The sequence below is a fragment of the Drosophila biarmipes genome, chromosome 3R (genome assembly GCF_025231255.1).
Source record: "Drosophila biarmipes strain raj3 chromosome 3R, RU_DBia_V1.1, whole genome shotgun sequence".
Classification (NCBI taxonomy): domain Eukaryota; kingdom Metazoa; phylum Arthropoda; class Insecta; order Diptera; family Drosophilidae; genus Drosophila; species Drosophila biarmipes.
The window spans coordinates 19,308,101-19,332,654 of record NC_066616.1 but is presented as its reverse complement, the minus strand read 5'-3'; the positions used below and the strand labels follow the sequence as shown (position 1 = coordinate 19,332,654).

The 24,554-nt window shown below is 40.7% G+C and overlaps 2 protein-coding genes across 4 annotated transcripts; one reads left to right on the top strand and one right to left on the bottom strand.

The window, feature by feature from the left end:
• Nucleotides 1–19,521: 19,521 nt before the first annotated feature.
• On the top strand, nt 19,522–21,733 carry LOC108023693 (calcineurin subunit B). Of its 3 annotated transcripts, none has more exons than XM_050889139.1 (4): nt 19,522–19,798; nt 20,836–21,201; nt 21,263–21,364; nt 21,424–21,733. In XM_050889139.1, the coding sequence occupies exons 2-4, from the start codon at nt 20,845–20,847 to the stop codon at nt 21,622–21,624; spliced, it is 660 nt and encodes a 219-aa protein (XP_050745096.1). In that variant the 5' UTR covers nt 19,522–19,798; nt 20,836–20,844; the 3' UTR covers nt 21,625–21,733. The 3 variants fall into 3 exon arrangements, with proteins under 3 accessions (XP_050745096.1, XP_050745095.1, XP_016948810.1); XM_050889138.1 differs by having other exon boundaries at nt 19,522–20,028; XM_017093321.3 differs by lacking the exon at nt 19,522–19,798 and having other exon boundaries at nt 20,748–21,201.
• Nucleotides 21,734–22,687: 954 nt separating this feature from the next.
• LOC108023058 (uncharacterized) lies at nt 22,688–23,386 on the bottom strand. Its single transcript, XM_050888415.1, has 4 exons — nt 23,327–23,386; nt 23,112–23,267; nt 22,893–23,060; nt 22,688–22,843 (listed from the first exon to the last, which is right to left on the bottom strand). Exons 1-4 carry the CDS (start codon nt 23,384–23,386, stop codon nt 22,688–22,690), a joined length of 540 nt encoding a protein of 179 aa, XP_050744372.1.
• Between the last annotated feature and the right edge of the window lie 1,168 nt (nt 23,387–24,554).

The following is a 24,554-nucleotide window of genomic DNA, read 5'->3' as shown; positions in this document are numbered from 1 at the left end:
TCTGTTCTGGACATTGACAGGCTTAGTCTCGGCGGAACCATTCACGCTGGACCACGACAAACACCCCTCCATCCAGGGGCACTGCAAGAAAATTCACTCACCTACCCCTAAGTAGCACAGTATCATTTTAGAAATATTTTATAGTATTAAAAAACAGATTTTAAATGCTCTTAACTCCTAGGAATTTCCTGCATTTTATCCGAAATTCGTAGTTACTTTCTAACTCAGTGCCTAGTTTGTTTTCCAGTGCATTAGCACACACCAGTGGGTCACATAGTTATAGACCATGACGCTGATGACCGACAAGCGCAGACACAGCGACGACAGAAGTCGGATGAACTCAACTGCCACCCGTCCTGCCCAGTTGCAACTGCAACTCGGACTCCGATTTGGAAAGGTACTCGCTCTACTTCAAGTCCAACTTCAAAAAGGACTCTTCTCGGATGTTTATCGGGCATGCATGACATATGGGGCCATAATGAGTTTGGTTCGTTGACAAACCCTGGAGATTAAGTGGATTCTGGACCTCTGAAGTTGCTCAATTATTAGTAGAAAATGGCAACAAAGCAGCTTTAGACTTTGCCTATTTATAAGGCTTTTGGAAAGACACACTGAAAATAATCGCAAAAAGGTAGACAAGGATTTCGAGCACGTTGTGTGATCAAAGACGATTTAAGCTGCTCCATATGAACGTATAAATGCTCGCAGCTTCCATAATTCTCCCGCCCATTCTCGGTTTCACACTTAATCTCACAAATGCACTCTAATATGATTAAGCACGTTTTTAGCTGACAAATAAATCAAGTGGCGAGCGGGAAGCGCACTTATGAAACCAACTGCCACCATCTCGCCAGGCAATCCAAACAAACAAAAGCAGTCGCCCGCGCAAATATACGGATCCCAGCGAATAGCATGCCATCCAAACCACCCACAGACCTGCGAAATAAACGTCTATATGGCTGCGAGTGCAAGTGCGAAATATAAAAAGTGGGTTTGAACAGCCGAGAGGAAAGTATAAACAAAGTCGTTCCATAAACCAAGAGCCCAAGGTACTCTGGGATGAATTAAGTTTACACTTACTATTTACACTCAGAAGTTGAAATAGATTTCAGATTTAAACTAATTAAAGAAATAATATTATTATATAAGTATTGTAATTATAAAAAATCTTCCTAATAGTATTTTTACAATGTTCAAAAATACTTAAATTAATCAAACATTTACAGTCTTTATATAATAAAATCATTGACTGTTGTATAATGTTCCCCATTAATTAATTGATTTAATTTAAATTTTTTTTACTCTATTAAATGTATAAATTTTAATGAGAATCTAGTTGTCTTTATAAATATTAATTTTATCTTTTTAATTTATTAAAATAAAGTAAAATAAGTGAATTTTCAACACTTTATTTCGCAATCCTTGGCCACTGCTATCACTGCACCAAGCTAGGGAACAAGTAACAAATACTTAAGGATGAGGTCGCGCCGTGTGCCAGAACGGAGAATATCCAGCAGGAAGAGATTCGTCCTTGCCAAGTCGTGGCCAAAGCTAAGGCTAAAGCCAAACTGAAGCCAAAGCCAAAGCTAAAGCCAAGCCGAGCCATCCTCTTACTGCAATTTTAATGACACCTATATGTAACCGTGTGAGCCCGAACCACCTAGGAGTGTGCCAGTGTGTGCGTTTGGCTACAAAAAGTGCACGTGTCAAGGTGTTGGTGTTAGTTTATGAGCTCAACGTGAAGGTAACATATTTCAAGTCTCTGGCAAAAAACAATGGCAAGCTGTGCAAAAAGTAGGGGGTATGGATGTTGGCGAAAAATGTGACACACATACACATTATCTCATTTTCACAGCTCTTGGACGCAACAAGAAAAGCGCAAAAGTTAAAAGCCGCATTGCCCCCCGGAGGGACGGAGGGCGTACGGGACCGGGGGGCGTGGCCGGGACCATATATAATGTCTAAGAAATTGGAGCAGGAGCTGTAATATACGACGCACGAGCCAAGGAACGAGATACCAACAAATGATTGTCAGAAGCCAAAAGGGATGTGCCGAGTGTCTAAGACAGTTATCCTTTGTGATCCTGCTGCACTAAATTTGATTCACTCAAGTGACGACCAGGAGCAGTCCATATGCCCGCACACAGCCCTGCTCGCATCCATATCCACATCCTCGTCCACATCCACAGCCATTCCGTTTCGAGGAGTGACTGCAAATCAGGATTCGACCGCACATAATGGGTTAGCCACACAAGGAGTGCAAACATTTTGAAATTATTTACATGACTTGGAAGGGAGGCGGAGTGACTGCATTGAGCCATCAGCCAGCATAAACATCAAAATCAAATATAAATGGACTGACACTGGCTATATGTATTCATATGTATCTGTGTCTGAGGAATACATCAGCCACCAGAGCAACAGACTCTCGGTAGCAGCACCGAGAGAAAAGATACACAGCTTACTTATAAGAAAACAGAGTTTAGCAGGCAAAATACAATTTTTTTATTTAATAAAATAGGTTACTGTTAAAATAAATGCTTTTCTTACAACTTTACTTGCTTAATTAATTATAAAAACATAATAAAATATATTTTAAATATTATGCCATCTATTTTTTCTCAATGCACCCAACACCAGCAGCAGTAACAGCTTAATGTTGGCAAAAGGGCATAACGAGCCGTAACCGTAACATTACACGACTCCCTGTACACTTACCGCCCCGCCCACAAACGCCCATATTTTCCCGCTTTCCCTGGCCTTTCCACCCCCTCCGCCCATGGCCCTTATACTTTCCCTGGGCCCCAACACACACACATGCGTATATTTGCTGCAACGGAAACATCCAACATAAATGTAAGATATGCCTGGAATGCTAATCACAGACGCAGACTCACAGACACGCCACACGGCCACACAGAGACACACGCAGGACACATCTCACAGATACACACCAACACACGCACATTGGGGCACTAAAACATTTGTAAATGTTGCAAAGTATCATCTTAAAGAGATTTGCAGCTTAGCGGCCGCAGGATGCGTCACGCATACGTAAACAACAACTCAGTGGGAGAAGCTGGCAACTCTACATTTTCCGCCCGCTTTTCCACATGCCGCCCCCTTTTCAGCCCCCTTTCCTCCCCGATCAACACTTTGATGTATGCCACGCATCGCATCACATTGATTTCCAACAATAGGACGATGGCAGTGGCAATATCATATCCATTGCATTGTCCGTGTTCATCGAATGGTGGAAAAAAGGGGCAAGGCATGTGGGGGTGTGAGGGGCGGGAAAAGCACTCAGTGGGAGTGGCTGCAACTTTAATGTGCAATAAATCATGATATCACACATTATAAAGCATAAAAAATGGAACCGTCTTGCGGAATGACACGACCTGACCCCCCAGCAGTGTATTTCAACTAGCCAAAGGGAGTGTCAATCGATGGTCTATATGTGGTTCAAGTATCTAACAGGGGTAGCGAACTCCTAGGCAGGAAGTTAGTATATCAAATTATAGCTAAAAGAGTTCCTAACACTTTATAAAACAATCATTTTTAAAACGGTCTTGACAGTTTACAAAATAATCATATTTCAAATAGCACATTTGGAGCCTAAATCTATGCAATCCTTTTTTTAATCAAAAATACAATTAGTATATTCCTTCATTCACTGTATACTTTTGGACACTTAAAATTATTTGATACTAATTGTTTGTTACTAATTTGTTATTAATTGTTACACCCCTACAAGAAGTCCAAAAATGTTTAAGGTTTTTCCAAAAAGTCCTCATTTAAATCTGAAATAACTGAGAACGTGCTGCCTGCTCAAGCAGACATTTAAGAATCCTCCCACCTCCCCTGCGGATTTTGTGTCTAAGGGTTCTTTTGAGTTTGTCACCCGTTTTATGACTCTGGGGCACTGAAATCCTTGCAGCAAAAGCAAAATAAGCAACGCACACGCATTACGTGCCGACCCATTTTTGTCATTATGCGTGAACTAATAAAGTCATGGACCTGTCGACCAAAAAAAAGGGAGGGATGTGGCCTAGTGGCCCCGGTGGCTAAAACGTGCTAAGCCAAATGGAGAAACGTGCCCCAAAGTGATAGACAAATAAGCGGAGACGGAATCCGTCTTGAAGCAGTTTAAAGTGAGTGCTCGTCTTGGTTAACTAATTAAATTTTCAATGGAAATCTGGGCAATGGGCCGTCGCTTTTGGTTTCTGCTGATAATATAAAATAAGGAAGACTTTAGCAGCGCCAAGTTTTGGAACAAAGAGCCAGCCAGCACACAGACTTTAAGGAGCCCGAGAAGCTTTTGTTTCGACCTGAACATTTTGGGCCATTCTGGGGCTTAAGACAACGACGAGATAGTTTCCCATTCGGCAATTGACCCGTCCCTGCTCCTCAGCCCCGGGCTTAAGCCAACTCGTTTACTGTCACTTTCTGTGGATTATAACAGATTTCCTACGGCACAATCGTTCGCAATAAAGGCATTAAAGCGCTTTATCATCATTCACTCGGCGAACGGTGAGCTCGGCGTTCAGGCTTCCTTTCACTGGTCAACTGCAGAGGTCTCTGCCCAAAAATACACGGAAAAACAATCAATATTTTCATTTTATCCAAATAAAAGTAAAAAGAAAGGAAAATCTTTAAAAATCTTTATATCATTATCAAAAAATTAAAAATAATGTATTAATTATATTAACTTACCTTTTTAAAACCAATAAAAATATGAATTAAATAAATAAAAATATTGTATACTTTAGATTTTTTTAATTATACCAAAATACCCATTACCAATTTTTTTTCTCTGCGTGCACCATTTTGCTTTTTAGCCAGGCATTAAGATTATGAGAATTATAAGAAAGCGCTGGAAAGACGCTATAAATGTCATCGTCAGTGGTCATAAATGCCAAATGGATGTTCCCAGAATTTTCGCATGCTGCGCAGTGGGCGTTAACGGGTGGCCACTGTACTAGGCGATAAATTAGCGGGGTGTGAGCCCCGGCAGAAGGTCTGTTTGTTTTACATGTGCAACTGACTATGAAAATCGTTGATTGTCGCTGGCACAAAAGTTGGGCACCCAGAGCCCAGCCCAAACCAAAACTGAAACTGAAAGTCACAGTTGCATTCTCGGCCTCAGTTCCAGTTAAAGTTCAACCGAAAGACGGGTGGGGGTAACTGGAACTTTCGCAAAGTGATATTAACTTTTAATGGACAAACTGCACGAAAAACTGTGCTCCCCGCTCTCTGTTGTTCTGACCCCGGCCTGGTCTCTGTGCTAAGTGCTGCCAAAAGTGCAGCAGAATGTGTCGTGGCCGATAAAATAAACATTATCACAACTGGCAATGGTAAAAATCATGTGCAAAAAGCACAAAGCGTAGCCCAGCTCCTTCAAGTGGGTTGATTCGAAAAGTTTTCGTTCGGGCCAGCACTCTTTTCTATTTTCCACTCGATTGTTTGAGTTGTTGAACAGAGAGAACTAGAAAATTGCCGACCGCACATTTTTAAGTACTATTAATTGACTCTAAACAAATAAAGCGCACTTAAACCTACAGCTTTACAAAGAAGGCAGACGATCTACAAAAAAATAAATTGAATAAGTTGAAACAATATCTTGTGGTTTTTTTTTATAAATAAAACACAACTCTACTACTTTTGATTATATAATTTACAAAAAATATTTCTAGCACAATCAACTGATTTTTTAAATATTCAAGCACACCTCGCCCGACTTGGACACACAAAATGTTTGTCCTTGTTATTGTTTTGACTTCTTGTGCAAAACTTTGCTCTTAATTTCGGTATGCATCTGCCTTCCACAATTCCACTAGTCCAGAGCTACTGATGTTGGTAGCATTTTGCGTTTATTTTACATTTATTATCATTTGCGGGGCATTGAAATTTATTTATGCTACTCGCCAGCGCAGACACAGCCAGTACACGGGGCGTATGCGTGATCCGCACTTCAACTCTTTAAGAACTTCCTTTTCCCTTCTTTCTCGCTGCCTTTGTCCTGCGCTTGTCGTTCTGATTAGTTTTCCCTGAGTTTTCACTGCTTGTTGCAAAATTTTTGTGAGTGTGGGCGGGAAAGAAGTGGTTTCCTTATCGCGCATACACTTCAAGCTCTCAACTATTGAGCATTGCCTTTTGTGTATTGTGTTTTCCTCGGCCATTGTCACTGCCATGGCCATTGTCTCGGTTAGAGCAAAATTACAGATGATAAAAAGTGCAAGTGGAAGACGGAGGGGAGTTCGTGCAAGTGTCCTTTGTTTGCTTAAACATCTTGTTTTTAATGAATGCCCGCCGAGCAATTTACCGCCAGGTGGGCAAAGTCAATGTCATTCTTTGCGCCGCGAGCTCTTTATGTTTTAATAAAAATAAATAAAACAAACGGGGCGCAAAAGCCGCAATTGAAACTATTTGCACACCACTCACGTAGCAGGCGCTTAAGACTCAGCTAACCGGAAGCTGGCAGGACCACATCCGGCCGAAAGAGGCAGCGCCACCCACCCGGGCCACCTGAGCCACCCCAAAAGCTCATTAACATTTTAAACAGCAACGCTAAGCGGCGGCCCGTTTCCATTTCCATTCCCATTCCCCTTTCCACTCCCCTTGTCGAAAGGTGTTAAAACAGCCCTAAACGCCCACACACACCCACCCACCTGGTGTAGCCGCCCACCTGAGTTCTGTGGGTGGCTGCGAGGCGGGGGTGTGTGTGTTGACATGAAGCCGTTAAAGTGCTCGAGCGCACCTCAAGTGGCTTTGTTCAGTTGGCCCTTTGGCGAGTGTTTGAGCTGCAGGAGCTGCTGATGTCGCCGCCAGCGAAATAGTCCTGTTCTTAACTTGCACTCAAAATGCCTTTATAATAGAAGGAAATAATTGAAATCCTGGACAAAACAAATAGTTTTATTGCCGAAGTTTGACTATTTTTTAATTGTTCTTGCAGTTATAGAGGGATAGCGAATTTTTAGTGAGCTCCATTTCTTTCCATATTTTAACCTCGATTAAGCGTAAAATACGTTTTTTTTTCAAGTTTACACAATTACACAATTAATTGATAATCTCTATAACAAAATGCAAAGATTAAAAAATATACGTTTTTACTGTAATTTAAAGCAGAGGTCGTCAAAAGAAACAGGGTCTTCTTGCTCTATTTTAAAATAACCCAGATTAATTGGCTTTCAATATTTTCTTTCAGTGTGAGCAATCCTAACCTATACCCTGGCATTGCACGCTCCGCCAACGATGAAATGAAATGCTAAATTATGGCACTTAGCCGCTTGTGAATCGTCCTGGCTCGAGGGTAATTATCATGATCATTATGCCTTGTTTATTAACTCTAAAATTTCGCGTTTTATTTGCGCCATGAAGTTGGCGATTTACATGCAAAGCCGGGAACAAAACACGAACAAAGTCGAAGAAGTCTCGTTTGGGTGATTGCCTTATCTGGCTGGTGGAAGATGGGATTACTTATGGAGAGCTTGGCAGAGTTTGCCGAACCCTTCTATTACCCCATTACACCAAATTGGTTTCTCTTTAGGCCCGAAACTCAAAGGAGCTTACAATTTTAGTTTCGGCTTAGTGGGCTTATAATTAAATAGTTCGCCCCGGAAGAAGGGCGGCCAAGGAGCTCAAAGGATAACAACACCTTGGCACACACGCTGGCACAAACTTACTTTCCTGGGCACCCACTCGCACACACACTGAGGCACATAATAAGCAATTTCGGGGGGCGGGGTGGGGGGCAACTGTTATCAGCATCATTAAAATTCTGACACATGTAACACGAAATCAAAACTTTGACTAAAAGTGCAGAAAGTGTTGCTGCCACATCGCAAGGAGCAGTCCTTGCTACTCGACACTTTTCCGCCCATTTTGCACCCCCATCCGCCCCAAACTCACTCCCCCCTGGCGCCGCCTGTGTCTCCGGCCCTTTCAGCTCCGACTTTCGAGGATGCCTTTGGCGCATTCTGACTCCTTATACTAATTTCCATATAAGTAGCGTTAACATATCATTTGCATAAATTCTGTTGACATCTTTTCAAAATCACACGAAAATGTTTTAAGGTGTCGCCGCTGCGCACACACTCGCACACATTGTTATCCCTAAATTTAACAGGCATTGGGTGCCATGCACTGAGAGAATATCATTGTTACTTTCAGAACCAGCTATACATGTTTATGGCTTTAAAGTGCAACCATCAAACATGCTACTTTAATTTTACTCACCCAACAATCTGGTTATAAATTTAGTTTTTAGTTGCACCCAGCTTTTTTTTCAGTGTCAGGCCAAATCTAAATTTCTGCTTAGAATCTTAGTTTGCAGAGCCAGCTATTGAGTAGACTAAAATTATAATTTATTCCTATAAAGTGACTCATTGTCGAATTGACTTGCCGTTTAAGGCGTATTTAAAGTACTAAGGAATTTGCAGCTCACATTAATCTTACTTAATTCCAAGCTTAATTAAATCAGGTTGAAAGTGAATTTCCTTCGAATTAAAATTATAATTAACGACATGCCACAAAAAAGAAAATGATAAGAGAATTCGCACGGTAATCCCCAAGCTGCGGCGAATGTAAGACAATTTTTCAGCATTTGTCAGGTGGCAGAGGAACAAGAAAATGGCGGGCGAAACGCGACACTCGTTGTAATTTTATTGAAATGAAGTGAAGCGAACTTTTTTCGCCGCCAGGGGCGGAGGCGAAAGTGAAAAGAGGGGGCTGCCGAGGAAGGAAGGGGGCATTTAGGGCCTGCTGATAAATTTTCATGACACGCTGCACACTGTCGTGTGACAAGAATCAGTGTCAAATATGTTGTCATTTAATTTCGCACTCTCACATACACGAGCAGACGCAGATTTGTGAAAATGTTAATAAGCTTTTGTGCCTCTGTGTGTGTGAGCTAAGGGCACTTCAAGCCCCCCGCCATCCCGTACCATTTTTTCCAGTGTGGGTGAGTGGTTTAATTGCTGTTTTTCGCCATCAACGTCGCATTATGAATTTTACATAGGCCTCTGTCCCTTAGCACACTTTTTACACTCTTTAAGGGGTGTTCATTTTTTTGGAGGTCTACAAAACCGTATTTGTCCCTACCAAAAATAAAATAAAAACTGCTATTACCATGATTAAGTCTAATAATAATTGAGGTAATGTCTACTTGAGGTAATGTCTACTATACTATACTACTAGAAACAGAAGTGCAACAGAACGAAAGCTTAAAAATTTAAATATACCATGTTTTTATTCTTATTTCATTTTAACAGATCCTTAAATATACAATTTAGACTAATAACTTTTTTTTAAATAAATATTTTTACTACTAATCCTTGGATCATAAATGAAAAAATGTTGCCTTAAAGTTAAAAAAAAAATAAAGATATATCACACTTCTTTCCATTCTCATACATAATTTTTAAATAATGGCTAAAAAAGACATGTATATTTTTTGTTTTAAATTTTAAAGATATTTTTAATTTATTTATTCTACTATTTTCAAGTATTCAGGGGCATTTTCATCATCGTACTCTGCACCTAGTCTACCTTTAATTTTTTTGCCTGCTGGCTGGTTTTTCAGCGGCTTTAATTGATCGGAGGCAGCTAGCTGTGGCCCCGGCATTTAGGCATTTATCACGGCAACATGATTATGCTTTTAATGGGCAGGTGAGTGGGCGGAAGTCGCCGAGATAAGGGAGATTAGGGGCGGGGCAGGGGCTGGGGCTGGGGCAGGGAGACGGTTCGCAGACAACGGGCATGGAACGCACAAGGGTTGGGTCGGGCTAGCATATGTGACAGTGACAGTCGCAGGGGCGACAATGTTGGCGCAGAAACCGCAAATATGTCCTCGTAGATGTGTTGTTGTGCCACAAAGGACTACCTACACACATAAGCGCATATATCTATATATATCCCATGGAACATATAGAGGAGGACACACATTAGCAGCCAACAGGATGTCTGGAGCAGGCGAGGATAAAGGCAGGCTGACTGCCGCCACCGACAATGGGAACTTGTCTTTTTAATTAAATGCTAAAGGAAAATGCAAAAGATAAATGAAGTTGTGCTAAATGCGTGCTGTGCCGTGCTGTGAAAATCGGGAAAAGGGGGAATTGCTCTGGGAATTCGCCGGCATCAGTAGGTGTCCTTGGAATTGGGATTTCAGCTCTCGACTGGTAAACTGGTAAACTGGCAACTTAATTTAGCGCCCAGCGTCTCTGATGTGGTATTATTATTGAATTATGCGTTTCAGCTCGGAATGGAAGCGAATAACCACCATTAGCCACGGGCTACGGGATGGGTTTTGGTTTGGTTTATGCGGATCTTAATGGAGGTCACATGTGTATGCAAAGATTTGATTAGTGCACAACTAGAGCGACCGCCTTGGTATTCAATTACACATGAGGGTTTCTAATTTAAAGGGTAAACTGCTTAAGCTTTGCATATGCAGAAACTTAAATCAAGTGCTTAAACTTTTCTGATAGCAGTAAGCGCAAATCTGGATTTTTCACCCAATATCCTCGAACGTTTTTTTCCTCAGCCCGAAAAATGTCCATAAATTGATAAAATAAAGCAAACAATAAACCCAAAATTGCCAAACAATTAAATCCATGTTGCCGGAGAGTAAGCCCCCACAATTGTTGTGGCATTTGTAATCGCTGTTCAATAATTTTTGTCATTTTATGTAGCCGGCTTTGCGTCGACATATTGATACTGGGCCTAACAAGGATTCGATTACAAAACGCTCGCTTACAAGTGTCATGTATCAGACTGAAGAGGGGCGGAAGGAAGTTACATCCTACATATCCGTTCCATATATATTTGTGACCATATATACATGGGGCAGGAACTCCCATTCGCAGTTGTGGGCGGTTCGCCATCGATTACAGATCAAATTAGATGTATAAATAACAAAACGATTAAGCGATTGAGGAGCTAAGCCAGAGCCAGGACTTCGAGTGGGTGGAAGTTTGTTTGATTTTATTGCCAAGGCGGATTACTGGCGACCCGGCCGTTTCTGGCTGAGTGTGCGGCTCATTTGGATTATAATTGATGTCCCTGGCAGTGTCCCGTCGCAAACTAATCGGCTCGTTGGCTCGCCCTCTGCCCAAATATTTTCACTTGCCATTATTCGGCGGCAATTCCCATCTTGGGGCAAGACTAAATTTTCAAGTTATTTAACGCCATTGATCCCCCTGGGATTCACTTTCCTCGACATGTGCTTGTTTGCTCATCTCGGGCAGGCGGAATTCCCTCATTGTTCCGTCGGATGACAATAATTTGGTTTTGTATGCCTAAGCTAGGAGTTACACTTGAAAAATAGGGTGAATTTTTTAAATAAATACATTTTTAATTTGTTTTTAGGTGCTAGAAATTAAATATAAACTATATCTCTTCATCTTTCCATGGGCCATTTCTGCACATACCTACCCTATTCTCCTTTTTTCCAGTGTGAACGTCCTGTTTTGGCGGCCACGCGGCGTATGATGAATATCATGAGCAATGCCTAATCAACTGCAAATGAAATGGACAATTGCCACCGAATGAGCTGGGTGAAGTTCAGTGGGCGGTGGTGAGGTGACCACACGCATCGATACATCAAATTGACACTGTGGATGCCAAAACCAACACAATCACACACTCGCACAAAAGCACACACCAATCTGGAAAAACAACAAAAAGAGAAAGCATTTCGCCGGCGCTGATTTGCTGCCTTCCTCTCGCATTGCCCCTGTTCATTTTACGCTTTTGGCTTGGAAAATAAATTGCCTCGGCTGTTTGTGCCAACAAATCCGCTCATTGCCGTTTTGGGCTTGCTATTCGCCATTTATACACTGGTAAAAAATTGTAACCACTTCCATTTTTTTTTATTTTCTAAGAAAGTGAAAAATAATCGTATTAATTTGGTAATGTTGGATAAACGTCTTATTTCAATACATTTTAGTATAATTTCTATAAGTTTCTCATCTACATGTTTTTCACAGAAATTGTTTATGATTTTTGATAGAGAGATTTAATATTTTTTCCAGTGTGTAATGTCGTTCCCGCTGCCGCTTAATAACCTTTGTCCGCCAGTAGCCAGCGGTAGAGAACCTAAAACGTGTTCAACGTGGGAGCTATAAACTGTCATTTAAGTTGTTGTCGATGTCATTCCGCCGGCCCTTGTTCCTGGCCATTGTTTCAGTTTCGGCCAAGATTTGTGGCTGCAACTAAAGGAGCCTGCGACGATGGCGGCCAAGTTTCTGTAGCGGCAAAAAGCGAAAGTAAATATATTTACGAGCCCAGGAGCAGCCGTAGGAAAAGGACTAAAAATACTCCTGTGTAAAATAAACAAGCTTGCTCGACTTCTCAGTGGGTGGAGTGTGTAAAGGGGCTCACCTCTTGAATAACTGCTGGGCCTGTTCTTAAAGGATTTTCTTTCCCACAGAGCAGGTATGTAATACATATTTTTCAGGTAAACTTTAAGGGTCTGCTGTGGATTATCATTTGGTACGTTTTTTAGAGAAATAACCCCTTTAATTAACACTGACATTGCGCGCATTTTTGAATTGTTTTTGCATAATTCACTTTGATTTGCCAGGCCATGGCTTTTAATTACATTACAAGCGTAATGCGTGCGAGCGAGAATTAATTCGCAAATAATTTGTAAACAGATTATTAATTGGAGCTTTTTCCATTTGCCCTGCGATCCATAAATTAAATTGCATTTAATTGAATTTTAAATAAAACCAAACAACGCCGGCGATGTCAAAGTTTTTCAAACACCAATTGACGGCCCTCGCATATCAAGATGAAAAATTCCCGGCAAACATTTGATCGATGCGCATCCTCTATTTGCTGGGGACATCCGTCAAAGGAGACTTTAATTTATTTGCCATGCCAATCGCCTGTTAAATTTTTGCAAAACAGAATTCAATTTGTCCAAAGTCAAATGTGCATTTGTCGGTAATCAAGTTGAAATTAAATTCAATTCCATTCGATTATTGATGCACTTACTTAATCTGCATTGGCGTGCGAAAGATTTGCATATCGCATTGACAACTACTTAATGTGAAAATTGAAATGCCGAGATACTGAATAAATACAATTTGAATAAATTTGCTACTTGCCGAAATGCGTGGTAATAAGTGGGCTTACAATCAGACACTTCTCCCGTTGATTAATTGTTGGTCACATATTTAGATTGATTTTGAAGGAGCTCAGAGATGGGGCAATAGTTGTGGGACAGTAAAGAAAACTCCTATAAAACCTCTTAAAGATATAATTTTTTATTTAATTTACGAAGCACCCCTAAGTACATTAAGTCATTGTTGAAATTGAGAATTAAACCTCTAACATTTTAATTGGAAAATTAAATAAACAAACCACATTTGTGCCATTTTTTTCACGTTGCTACTAAATATGTTTTAAAAATCGGGTAATAAATTCCTTCTCTTTAAATTAAAGTAATTTTTTGACCAGCATACTCCCTTTTTTGCTTACTCATCCAATTAGCAATAGTTAATCAGCGATTTTCCATTCGTACATACATCCTTTTGTGCCGACTCGTGTTAGTTTGTGTTCATTAAAACATGTTAAACACATAATGGCTATCTAACCGAGTTCCCTGTGGCCGGGGGGCGTGACACACGGTCAGCAGCTGCGCTTTTAGCCACAAAACCCGAAATGCTTTCAATAATTGCGGCTACGCCTGTGCGGGGTCAGTTGTTTTTGACCCCGCCGGACACGAGTCGCTGATCCCGAATGTGAGGCTAATTTTTCAGTTGAATTTTGATGCCGCCACTTGTGTCAAATGCATGGCAGCACTCGCACAAAAAACAATTTGCCTAATTCGTTTATGGGGTTTTTGTGTGGATATGTGGGTGAAGCTCTATTTATGAATCATACGCCACGTTGCCCTTCAAAGAGTCAGTCGTCGCTTCAGCTGACCCCGGCAAAAGCTCAGCTCAGGCCGCTTTCAATTCAAGAAATACCATGGGCCTATTATGAATGGTTGAGTGACGCAACAATGAAATATATAAGTCCCTTTAAGACTAAAAATCTACCTTGTTCTGACATGAAATGCATCTATAACAACTTAAGCCCCTAGAACCATTGATAGCAATTTAGTGAGTAGCGTTTCTCTGCGAACTGACATTGTTTTATGTGTGCGGTGGCGATGGCAATTCTGCAGGTCAGCCGGTGGGCCTCGAACCTCCACATCCTACAGCCTACATCCTGCATCCAGCATCCTGCGTAGGCCGGGGCAAGAATCGAAATCAATTAGTTTCGGGGCCAAGCAGCTGCACAAATTGCAGGCGACAACAGGCCAGACCCTCGACCCCGATAAATCCAATACTCGCAGCAGCAGCCAGAAGCTGAGACAAATTGAACTGAGCTCCGGTCAGGCTTTGTGGCTGCGGCTGTCAAAGGCGCTAGCCCTGGCCCATATTTCCGAATCGCTGGGCTTATTACCAGTAAGACTAACTGCGCACTGGAAGAAAATAGGAACAATGTTTTACTAGAAGATTTTACAACAAAAATTCATATTTCTCTAGAATAGAACCAATAATGGTGCCAACAAGTATGCAACATAATAGCATAGCATAATGCTAGCATATTTACAGCATACCTTAGGCTTTTTTATATTTTCTTGTTTTGATGTTGAAAATAAATATTATATTTTGTAGGAATTTTTATCGAGGCATTTGGGTTTGGGATTTAGCATAGCATTAACTAAAGCTTTAAGATTACTTTATATGCCAGAAAGTATGCAACATTTTATTTATTTAAATATTTATATGACATCATCGCCTTTGAAAAAATACCCAATTCAAAAACTGGTGTTCTTAGAGAGCAACACTTTTAATTTATTCAAATATTCCTTGACTTCATCAAACATTTTCCGCAGTGTAAGCTCTTACCTTCAGCTTCCGTAGGCCGAGCAAACATTTGCACACAACTCGGTCCCATTTCGAGTGTGCTCGTACACTTCTTTTTGCCTCTTTTTTTATTACATGTGTACTTTTGTGATTACATGAATATTTTAAAAGCGCGCACTCGCACAAAGGTGGAAACGGCGGAATGGTGGGGATCTCAAACACACCACTGACATGAGAACTACATTAAAATAATTTATTTTAACGCATTTTTTGTCATAACCCGATGGGGAAAAAACTCATTTCCTTTAATGATTCCATCTTGTACACGCACGCTGTTAGTGTTGAACCCGGCCAGGATGCCAAGGACCCAGCGCCCACGCACATGGTTATTTCATTAAAATTGCCTTTTGTTGTTTGTGAATGTTGCTTATTATTAACGCCGTGCCGTATCATCCGTATCTGTATTCCAGTATCTGTATCTGAATCTCGCGTATCTGTGCGCTGCATTTTTATGGTGCCAAAAGACACAGCATTTGCATTACTGGCCTGTCGAGTGAGCGACCTGCAGCTTAATAAAGACTAATTGACTTTCTGACCATTAAAGGGGGCGGTGTAAAAAAAAGTTAAGGGAGGGGCGTGGTCGGGCCAGATGATTGGCAATTACGGCAAACACAGCGCACCGGGTTGACAAAACGCGATAAACGAATTAACATTTAAATTAATTTATGTCCCCAGTGCTGGGCACTGTATTTGTCATGAGCGGCGACAAATTTGAAATTTCTGCAAACCCAACATGTCCGACACAAAGTGAGGGCCTTCACAAGTTGCATGCCAAATTTATGCAAATGAAGGCCGCTCTCGCCTGCAACTTTGGGTTGGGTGTGTCCTTGGTCGGCGGCGACAGTCGCTGCATCTAATTAGCCCAAGTAAATTACAAGACAAACCGGCGATGTCCAGGGAGTTGGGCTTGAAAACTCCACTCCGGCGATTGTTCCAGATTGCAGTGTCGTAAATTGAATAAGCCACTGAATGGCCTCCTTAACGGATTAAATTTCTAGGAAGTCTGCTTCACCACCAGCAAGCAAGGATCATCATCAGTTACATATTTTGTCACTTTCTTTCACATATAAAAAAATATCTTCCCAAATCCGGCTCAATTTCAAATGTATTATTTTTTTGAACAGAGGCTTCTATAAAAGTCAGTAAGGTTTTTAATCTTTCATAAATGTGTCTCAAAGTATGTAGTAATAAACAGAAGATCGCGTTACATACCTAAAAAATATTGTTGCATACTTTGAGGCGCCCTTAAAAGAGCTTTCTTTGATTTTATTTTTTTTTTTTTTTTTTTTAATTAACATCTTTATTTAATATAATCCAGGAACAGATCTAATTAAAGCCTTTAACCTAAATGTTTTCTTAAGTAAATAATCTCTTAATTATAAATTATAATTAGTTTTCAACTTGGTATATAGGAGTAGATCAAATTACGACTAGTTTCAAGTAAATAATATATTCATATTAGTCTCTTAGGAGCAGCCCAAAATGTCTTCTTTTGAGCCTGCGAATTGGGATAGCCCCCTGTAATCTCCGGGCTAGACGATTACGGTGGGCAGTTAGACGGTCGTTGTACCTGCTTGAGAAGAACGATATTTGGTCTTCAACAAGACTCAGGTTTAGGTCATTGTGAAGCGTTTGGCCGCTAACGAACCACTCACAGCCAGTGATTTGTCTTAATGTTTTGTTCTGGACGGTTTGGAAACGTTTTCGGTGGGACGCAGCCGCCACTCCCCAAATTTGGATTCCATATCTCCAAGTTGGTGCGATGATTTGTTGATAAATGTGCCGCTTGCATCTTAGAGATAGTTTGCTTTTCTTGTTTAGCATCCAGAATAATTGGTTCCGCTTTAGGTTGCACATTTTGACGACTCTGGCAATATGTTCTCGGAAGGTTAGGCGTTTGTCCAGTGTGAGGCCTAGGTATTTCGCCTTAGTCGCTTGCTCTATGTCCACATTATTAATGTGGACCACCGGAGTTGTTTTTCGGCGTAACGTAAAGCAAACGTTTACGCATTTGCTCTTTGATTTTAAAATAACAACTTGGATTTCTTTATGATTTAAAAGATTTACTTATTTTAAAGCACAGCCAAGTGTCTGCTTAGCAATTTGAATATCGGGAATTCCTCATCAAATTAACTGCAAAGAAATTGGGCCTCCGGGCATTTTAATGTTTGTAATGATGATTGCTAGACAAACGTCACACTGGGGCGATATTAGGCCCCCGCAATGATGATTGCGAAGCGGCTGCTGTGCAATTCTCCACATTGCGCATACGCCCCGTAACTAGCAGAAACGGCTAACGAGGCACCAGAGAATCGGTAAATAGTTTGCCGTAAATTTGCCAGCCAGAGTTGTTGGCCGCTTAAAGTTGGTCCGAAGCCATCGACAAGCTATTTGAGCCAATGTTAATTGGGTTTGCTGCATTGAGCTTAATACGGCGAGGCAGCAATTTATTTACGTGCCATTAAAAATGCACATAACAAGCAAATTGCATTTTTACCATACACTCGCGGCCTGTTCGAATGTCCTCCGTTGCTCTTAAGTAAATTACAATAAATTTGGCGCAAAACTTGCATATGAAATGTGCAATTCGTTCGTGTTACAAAAGCCACTCGCTTTCGGCGATAATATAATTAAAAATTAAATGGCAAATTAATTGGTGAAAAATATCAAAAAGACTTTCTACGCAAGCCGGCATTTGCGGCATTTAAAATGCCATTAATATTGCATCAACACCTGCAGTACACGCGCTTAAATAAACATGCACAAAAAGCCGGCGCTCTTTACATTAAAACGGTCTGGCCAAAAAACTATTGATGAATAATGAACGTGGCCCGGAAACAAAGCCAGCGCGACCGCAGATACAGATGCAACTGCAACAGAAATTGCATCCCCGCAGCAGCAGCAGCAGCAGCAACAGCAGCACCATCTGCACCAGCAGCAACATCAGCGGCACCAACAGCTGCTGTTCGACTTGTAAGTGACACGACCCGGGTTCAACTCCGGCCGTAAATCAGTGGCCAACAGGCCGGCATTGTTTTTTCCCTATTTAAACAAAAACAAATGGCGCACGATCGTATTTATCGTTTTTGCTGCATGTAAATGCAAAATAATTCCACAATTTATTCTACCAATCAGGTGAAAAAACAATTTAATGCCCGCCTTAGTAGAATTTTTAAATCTTTTAATTACTTTTCGGTAAAGGACACAATACTGACAGATCTAATGCTTAGAATTTCTATGAAAACGTGTGTTCAAAAGAAGTATTGACCTATATTTAAATGATATAATAAAAGTATTCTTTTATTCCTTAAGTTCCTATAAACCCTTTCATTAGAGTAGTCACTTCACTCAAAATTATTTAATGGCTTATCCTTTCTTTGTTGTTATTTTCCTTAAGCACACATAATCCATTTACCACATTCCTGGTTTTATTATTTTTAAATAAACTGAAATGCCATTCGAGGTGACCATTGGGTTGACTAAAGAGTTATTTTATTAAGGCAGCGGCTGTGGCTTTGGTTGCCTTGCAATTAGTCAAGATAATTAGGTGGCAAACGGCTTTCAAGGGCTCCGGTGTTCACGAGTCGTGGCCTTTTTTTAAATGCAAAATAATTACATTCGCGTATGTGCATATAGTATCTCTGCCCTCGCTGTTTCCTCTATCTCCCTGCGGTTTTTTATTCTCCCATTTATTTCGTAGTTGCCTCGGCTGCCGTGTGTCTGTGGCGAAAAGTTTCAGGCATGTTAATAACACTCATAATTAAAAATTAAATGTTATAATTTCGTGTGTGCTGCCGTGCGGCTTTTTCCGTTTGGCTGCAAATTATTTCCCAGCTATGTGGCAACAGACAATTATTCACGCAGCGCTTACCTTCTCTGATTTTTCCCCCATTTTCCAGACCTTTTTCCCCATATTTGCATATACCATGTGTACCTAGATGTTGCTCGTAAACTTTGCTACTGCAATTATGCAATGCAAGGGCATGTTTGCCGAGATTCACAACAAGGCATGTATTTTTGATGGTCATCCAAAAAAAATACAAAATGATCACTCGTTTCCAAAGAACGATGTCGACAAGCACTGGCCAGGCAATAAAAGTTGGCAACTACTTTGCAAGTTTGGCTGCATGTTTTGTGGGGGAGGGAAGGTTATGCAAGCTAGATACTTAAAAACACAAATATCCCAACTGCTTCAAAACATTTCCAACCAGAAGTCAAGGCAGTGAGATATATTTTAAATGTTCCCCTGATGCTATTGTCCATCTCAAACAAAGCGTCTTTCAGGGCCGCGATGTAATTACCTTTTTAAGGCCAAGAAAGACTTTTCCTTGTTGAATTTTGCCCGCTCTTTTAATAGGATTTCTTATCAAAAACTGAGAAAAAGGGGGATTCCCAAGGTCTTACCGCTGTTTACATAAACAAATAATATTTGTTTAATAATTTTAATTTGAGTATATTTAACACCCCAAAAAACTTTTTTTAATTTTCCAAAATATAAAACTCATAGAAATGCTTGAACTTAGGCAGTGCAATTACTTAAAATTTAAAAAGAAAGTCCCCCTAAAAATGTCCTTTGAAGTTTTATATTAAATCACATTTTCTGAGCATTAATTGTACATATTTTTTCGCAGTGATTGCGATGACAAATTTAAGTGAAATCAATGGAAGCCGGACATTAAACTGCGTTGCAAGGCACTTGCCTCTCCCAGCAGGAACTGCGTGCGACGCCACTTTGAATAATTATTGGCGCAGAGACGGAAAGTCAATCAGTGGGAATGCAGCGGGCAATTTAATACAATTGCGGGCCAAGGCGCTTATTCAATTAATTACTTGAAACAGTGCGTCAAAAAGCGCCCAAGTAATGCAGAAAAAGCCGAGTAATTATTTTACACTTTGCTACCGCTGTCGCCCGGCGATTTTCCACCATTTTCCACCACGGACGCCACCCATGGCTGCAGAGGCTGCATTTTGATGAAGTTTTTCCCCGACACGGGCAGTTGTACTCGCAGTTGGCCGGCCAGTCAGTCCATCTGTCGCCTGTGCATAATAAAGTTTACTTTAAGTTTGTTAAATCCATGCCAGCCCCGTAATGTGACCCAGTTTTCGGGTAGGTCCTGGCAATTATCGACATCTGATTAAATGAAATCAAAGACAGGCGCAGCCAAAGGCAATATAAATTCGCATAAATTCGCCACGGCGCTTTAAATGTCAAGTGGGGCTCGTCCATCGATTTTTCTGCCTCGCTGGCCGCCGGGGTCATTTATCAATATGTAGATTTCCCTGGGAAAGTTCAATGGGTCCGCAGGCACACATCCATGGACCATGGACCGCTTCCCTCGCCGTATAAATTGCGTAATTTTTTTTACACGCACACACAATTGGAGATAAATTGACTGATATGCATGTTGTGGGCCGCCGTCGTCTGTCTGCCAGTTTGATGTATGCGTCTGCCCGGAAAAGTGTCCACCTACACGCCCAAGCGACCACCACACCGACCACCGCCCACTTTTCCCTCCCCCTGGCCACTCCACTTTCACTTTCCTGCTCTTTGATTTTTTCTTTAAATAAATCGACGCCCCAAGCCACTTCCGGTGACTGCACTAAAATGCCAGACAAGAGCTTAATGGCATCAATTTCCTGCAGCCCGAAATTTAAATGGATCCATGGCAATTCCTCTTCTAAATTCTATTATTAGCCCGATTTCGTCTCAGCTTGTACTCGAATTCCTGGCTACAAACAGAAATACTTTGATTTGGCTAGGATAATATTTTCTCACGTTTTGAGGCAATTTGATATCTTTAAATATTTCTTTTCAATCACCACTTTCTTGTTTTTATTTTCATTCAGTAGCAGACAGTTTGTTTTTACGTTGTTGTTTTTATTGAAACTTGAGTTCCGTTTCTTGATTTCTCAGTCAGCAAACATGAAGTTGGACCTTACGATGAACGATCGCTTTAACCAGCGGTTTCAGTCGGTTTATAGTGGCCTGGTTCCTCAGATTGCCCGGTTGGGGCCCTTCAACGACTCCGAGGTGACCTGCATCCTGCTGATCTACTACAAGTTCAGCCTCCAGAACGGACCCGCGGCACGCCGGATAACCTCCACCCAGTTCGTGAACATAGTGATAGGGTTCCAGCAGCTATACGACATGGATGTGGTGGACCGAATCGTTACCCTTATCGCGGGGGGCAGGAAGTATGTGACGCCCATGGAGTTCGTTAACTACATGACCATCCTGATGACTCGCGACATGGAGCGCAAAATGAAGTTCGCCTATATGGTAAAGATATTATGAGTTTTTAATAACTCATTTACCCTAAATATAATCAATCCCATATCAGGTCTACGACAAAAATGGCATGGGCATCAATCGAGAGATAATTTCGTCGGCTGTCGAGAGGTTTTTTCCCGGCGACGATGACGAGGTCATCGAAATGCGACTGGTGAGCTGTTTTGAATCGTTTTTAATAATATTGTAAAGGATTTTTATTGGCCCACTTAGGACATGGTCGATTTTCTACTCCTGAAATTTGATGAGGATCAAGACGCCATCATCTCGTTTGAGGAGTACAGAACGATCGTGGTGCAACAGCCGAGCATGCTCGAGTTCCTGGGTCCCATCTTTCCCACGGACGAGACGCGCCTGGTGGTGGCCTACTGCACGGCCATATACTCTCACATCCCCGAAATGGGCATGATATAGGGTTGTATGGGGTGTGGAATGTTAGGGTATGTGGCAGTGTGCCAGGACACCCCCGGTCGCATAAATCTTTCAGGCACAAATAAATCGAAAGCAATGCAAATCAGTGCGACCCGCCACCGCGTTTTCCTCTGTTCAGCCATTGTAGCCACTCGAAAATGTCAATGACAATGATGATGAACTGCAGAATGGAGCGCTGACAGCTGCAACTAGACGCTGGATAGATGGATGGATGGATAGAGCACATATAGGGGACCCCAGCTGCCTCTCAGCCACACGGGGAAAAAGCTCTGAACATCAGAAATCTCTTAGGAAATGCAAATCTTTTACAAAAGTCCCAAAGAATAATAGTAAACACTTAAGCTCAATTAAAAAAACAAAGAAAGGAAATAATTCAATTAAGGGATAAGATAATTTTTTTAAGAGTATGTTTTTTGTCCTGTGCCTGGCTTTTTTTCTCAGTGAACTGCCTGCTTTAGTGGCATAATTTTAAATATGGAGCGGAGCTTCAGAAATACTTTGCCCTGACTGAACGCTCTACTGGCTCGACGACTGCCTTTTGCCATTGCCTCATGACAGCTTGATTTGTTGGCAGTTGGCATACAATTGACATTTGATGGATGGTGTTCTACATTGCCGGGACATTCTCCATTCCAGCCTTCTAGCTGCAGTCGGCGACCGTTGAGCCAATGCAGGTCCTTGAAGTTTTCCCCTTGGCTGGGTGCTCTAATTATGACAATTTTAAATCGGGCACCCTTTAAAGCACTAAGAAATTAAAACTTCATTTAATGTACCTATATGTCAACGTAAGATCTGGGAGGGCCCAAAAAACTACAAATTATATATAGTTTAATAATAATTTCTCATTAAGTTCATTGAACCGAAAGATTGCATTAAAAATGGTCTACTATTTTAATTGCTGAGAGCTATTTGCCAAATCAAATATTTTTCCATTTAGAAACTTCTTTTTATACATATTTATTTTATTGAGTTTTTAGTTTAGTCGTTTGAAAATAGAAAAACAATAAGCGAATTCAACTTTAAATGACTTCTAATTATAAGTGAACTATGTTAAAGTAGCATAAGCATTAACGGATGCCCGTTTTATCCCATCTGCATACCAATCGCTGCAAAAAGCGTAAGAAGATTTTGGAAAGGGCAAAACATTTGTCAATTGGTCGTTTATATACGAGTAAGGCACTTTTTCTACAACTAAGTCATGCTGAAATAAATTTGTTTAGCTAAGTTAAAATGTAATAAAATGTACTTACATCAAAGGGGCACGAATGATTCATGTTCGAATATGGAGCGAACAGGTTAAAAATAAACGCGGTTACTGGAGAAGATTTCTGATTTAATATGAATTTACATCCATCGACCGTGACGTTATACAGAAATGGCTTGTACCCGTTTAACCGTTGATAAATCGCCAAATTTAACTGAAATATATTCCAGTTTGAATTTTATAAATCTTGTATAAAAATCATTACCTTAACTTTATAAATGGGTCCCTTGTGTAATTTTACTCGCAAAGATCCATATTTATAGGTTCGATTCACCGACTTTAGATAACAATACTCAAATGAGGCAAAAGATTCGTCCAGGGAAGTGCATTTAACGTTTGTTAGCTCAAAACCTGAGAGAGACTTCAAATAGATTTTATTAGCGGGAAAAACCAATTAAAAAACCAGTTAAAAATACAAACTTTATGAACAATCAGAGTGATCAAAAAAAGCGAAAAGTACAGAGAAGCCTCCCGAAACATTGTGAGTGCTAAATAATACTGACATCATTTTCAAGTACAACATTTTCGCCTAAGTCGCCTATTATTTTCGCATCACACAAAATTCGATAAGCCCTAATAACACTGATTAATTATTTGAAAAATGTGAAAAAAAAATAAAACTAAAAATATGATTCAGATGTTGATAGCATTACAGCATTTATACAGAAAATAAATGCTCATTTTAAAGAGCTTAAATTATTCATTATTGACCGTAAAAAAATAGTACACAGCTTGTTTTAAGACTCCCAAAAAGAGGATTAATTAACAAATCTGACTTGACTCTTCCCACAGGCAAGGCTAATGGCTAGAAAAGTGGGCACATTTGCATATCAGTCAGTAAGAAATTCAACCAAGTAACGAGTCAGTGAAACATGAAACAAAAAGTAAACAAACAAAAGTCTAATAACAAGAGAGCTGGCGGTAGACAAAAAACTCGGGTAAGCCGATTTAATCTGTATTAAACGGAATTTTAAGAAATAGAATTTATTATACCCTTGATTAAATATTTTTGTAACTTTTTTGGAATTATAAAAAATCTTAGATAAATTTTTAAAACTTTTTCTTAGACTTCAACAATTTTGGTCGCTAGGAATAATGGTCCCGCGGCCTTGGGCTAAAATAAAGTTAACCCTTTAATGGTTAGCTGCATCTCTCTAAACATTTTCTTTTGAGATACAGTCAGATGTCTTCGGCTTCGAGACGTTTCTGATCACTGCCGTCTAAGCCGTTCGCATTCGTAATTATTTATGCAAAAATTCTTGCCAAACAAACTTAATTTAGTTAAATGTTTGACTTCAGGCAGGCGCTCGTTGATTAACGGACTGGAACGGAACGGGTGCAGAATGCCCTGCCACGCCCCCGGCTATGCAAATAACAATGGGGGGGAAGTGGGCGAAGGGGCCGGCGAAAGGGGAAAGCGGGCCACCTTCCTTCAGCCGTGCAATTCATTTACTTTGCTGTTGTTAACCCAGGGTGTTTGAGTTTGCCACTCGAACTTGCGTGTAAACATGCATGATTAAGCTGCCAGTGAGAAAGCGAGTGAAGGCGCAAATTAGCATAAGGCAGCACAAAAGCCAGGGAATGTGAATTGGGGGCACTCCTGGATGGATACACCCCTGTTTTCTTATACATTTCTTATAATTTTTCG

Coding starts and splice junctions, on each gene's coding strand:
- LOC108023693 (XM_050889139.1), top strand. CDS start 20,845: ATGAAGTTGGACCTTACGATGAACGATCGCTTTAACCAGCGGTTTCAG. Junction 21,202..21,262: donor AAATGAAGTTCGCCTATATG/GTAAAGATATTA, acceptor ATCCCATATCAG/GTCTACGACAAAAATGGCAT. Junction 21,365..21,423: donor AGGTCATCGAAATGCGACTG/GTGAGCTGTTTT, acceptor TGGCCCACTTAG/GACATGGTCGATTTTCTACT.
- LOC108023058 (XM_050888415.1), bottom strand. CDS start 23,386: ATGTTTCGGGAGGCTTCTCTGTACTTTTCGCTTTTTTTGATCACTCTG. Junction 23,268..23,326: donor TCACTCTGATTGTTCATAAA/GTTTGTATTTTT, acceptor ATCTATTTGAAG/TCTCTCTCAGGTTTTGAGCT. Junction 23,061..23,111: donor GACCCATTTATAAAGTTAAG/GTAATGATTTTT, acceptor AATATATTTCAG/TTAAATTTGGCGATTTATCA.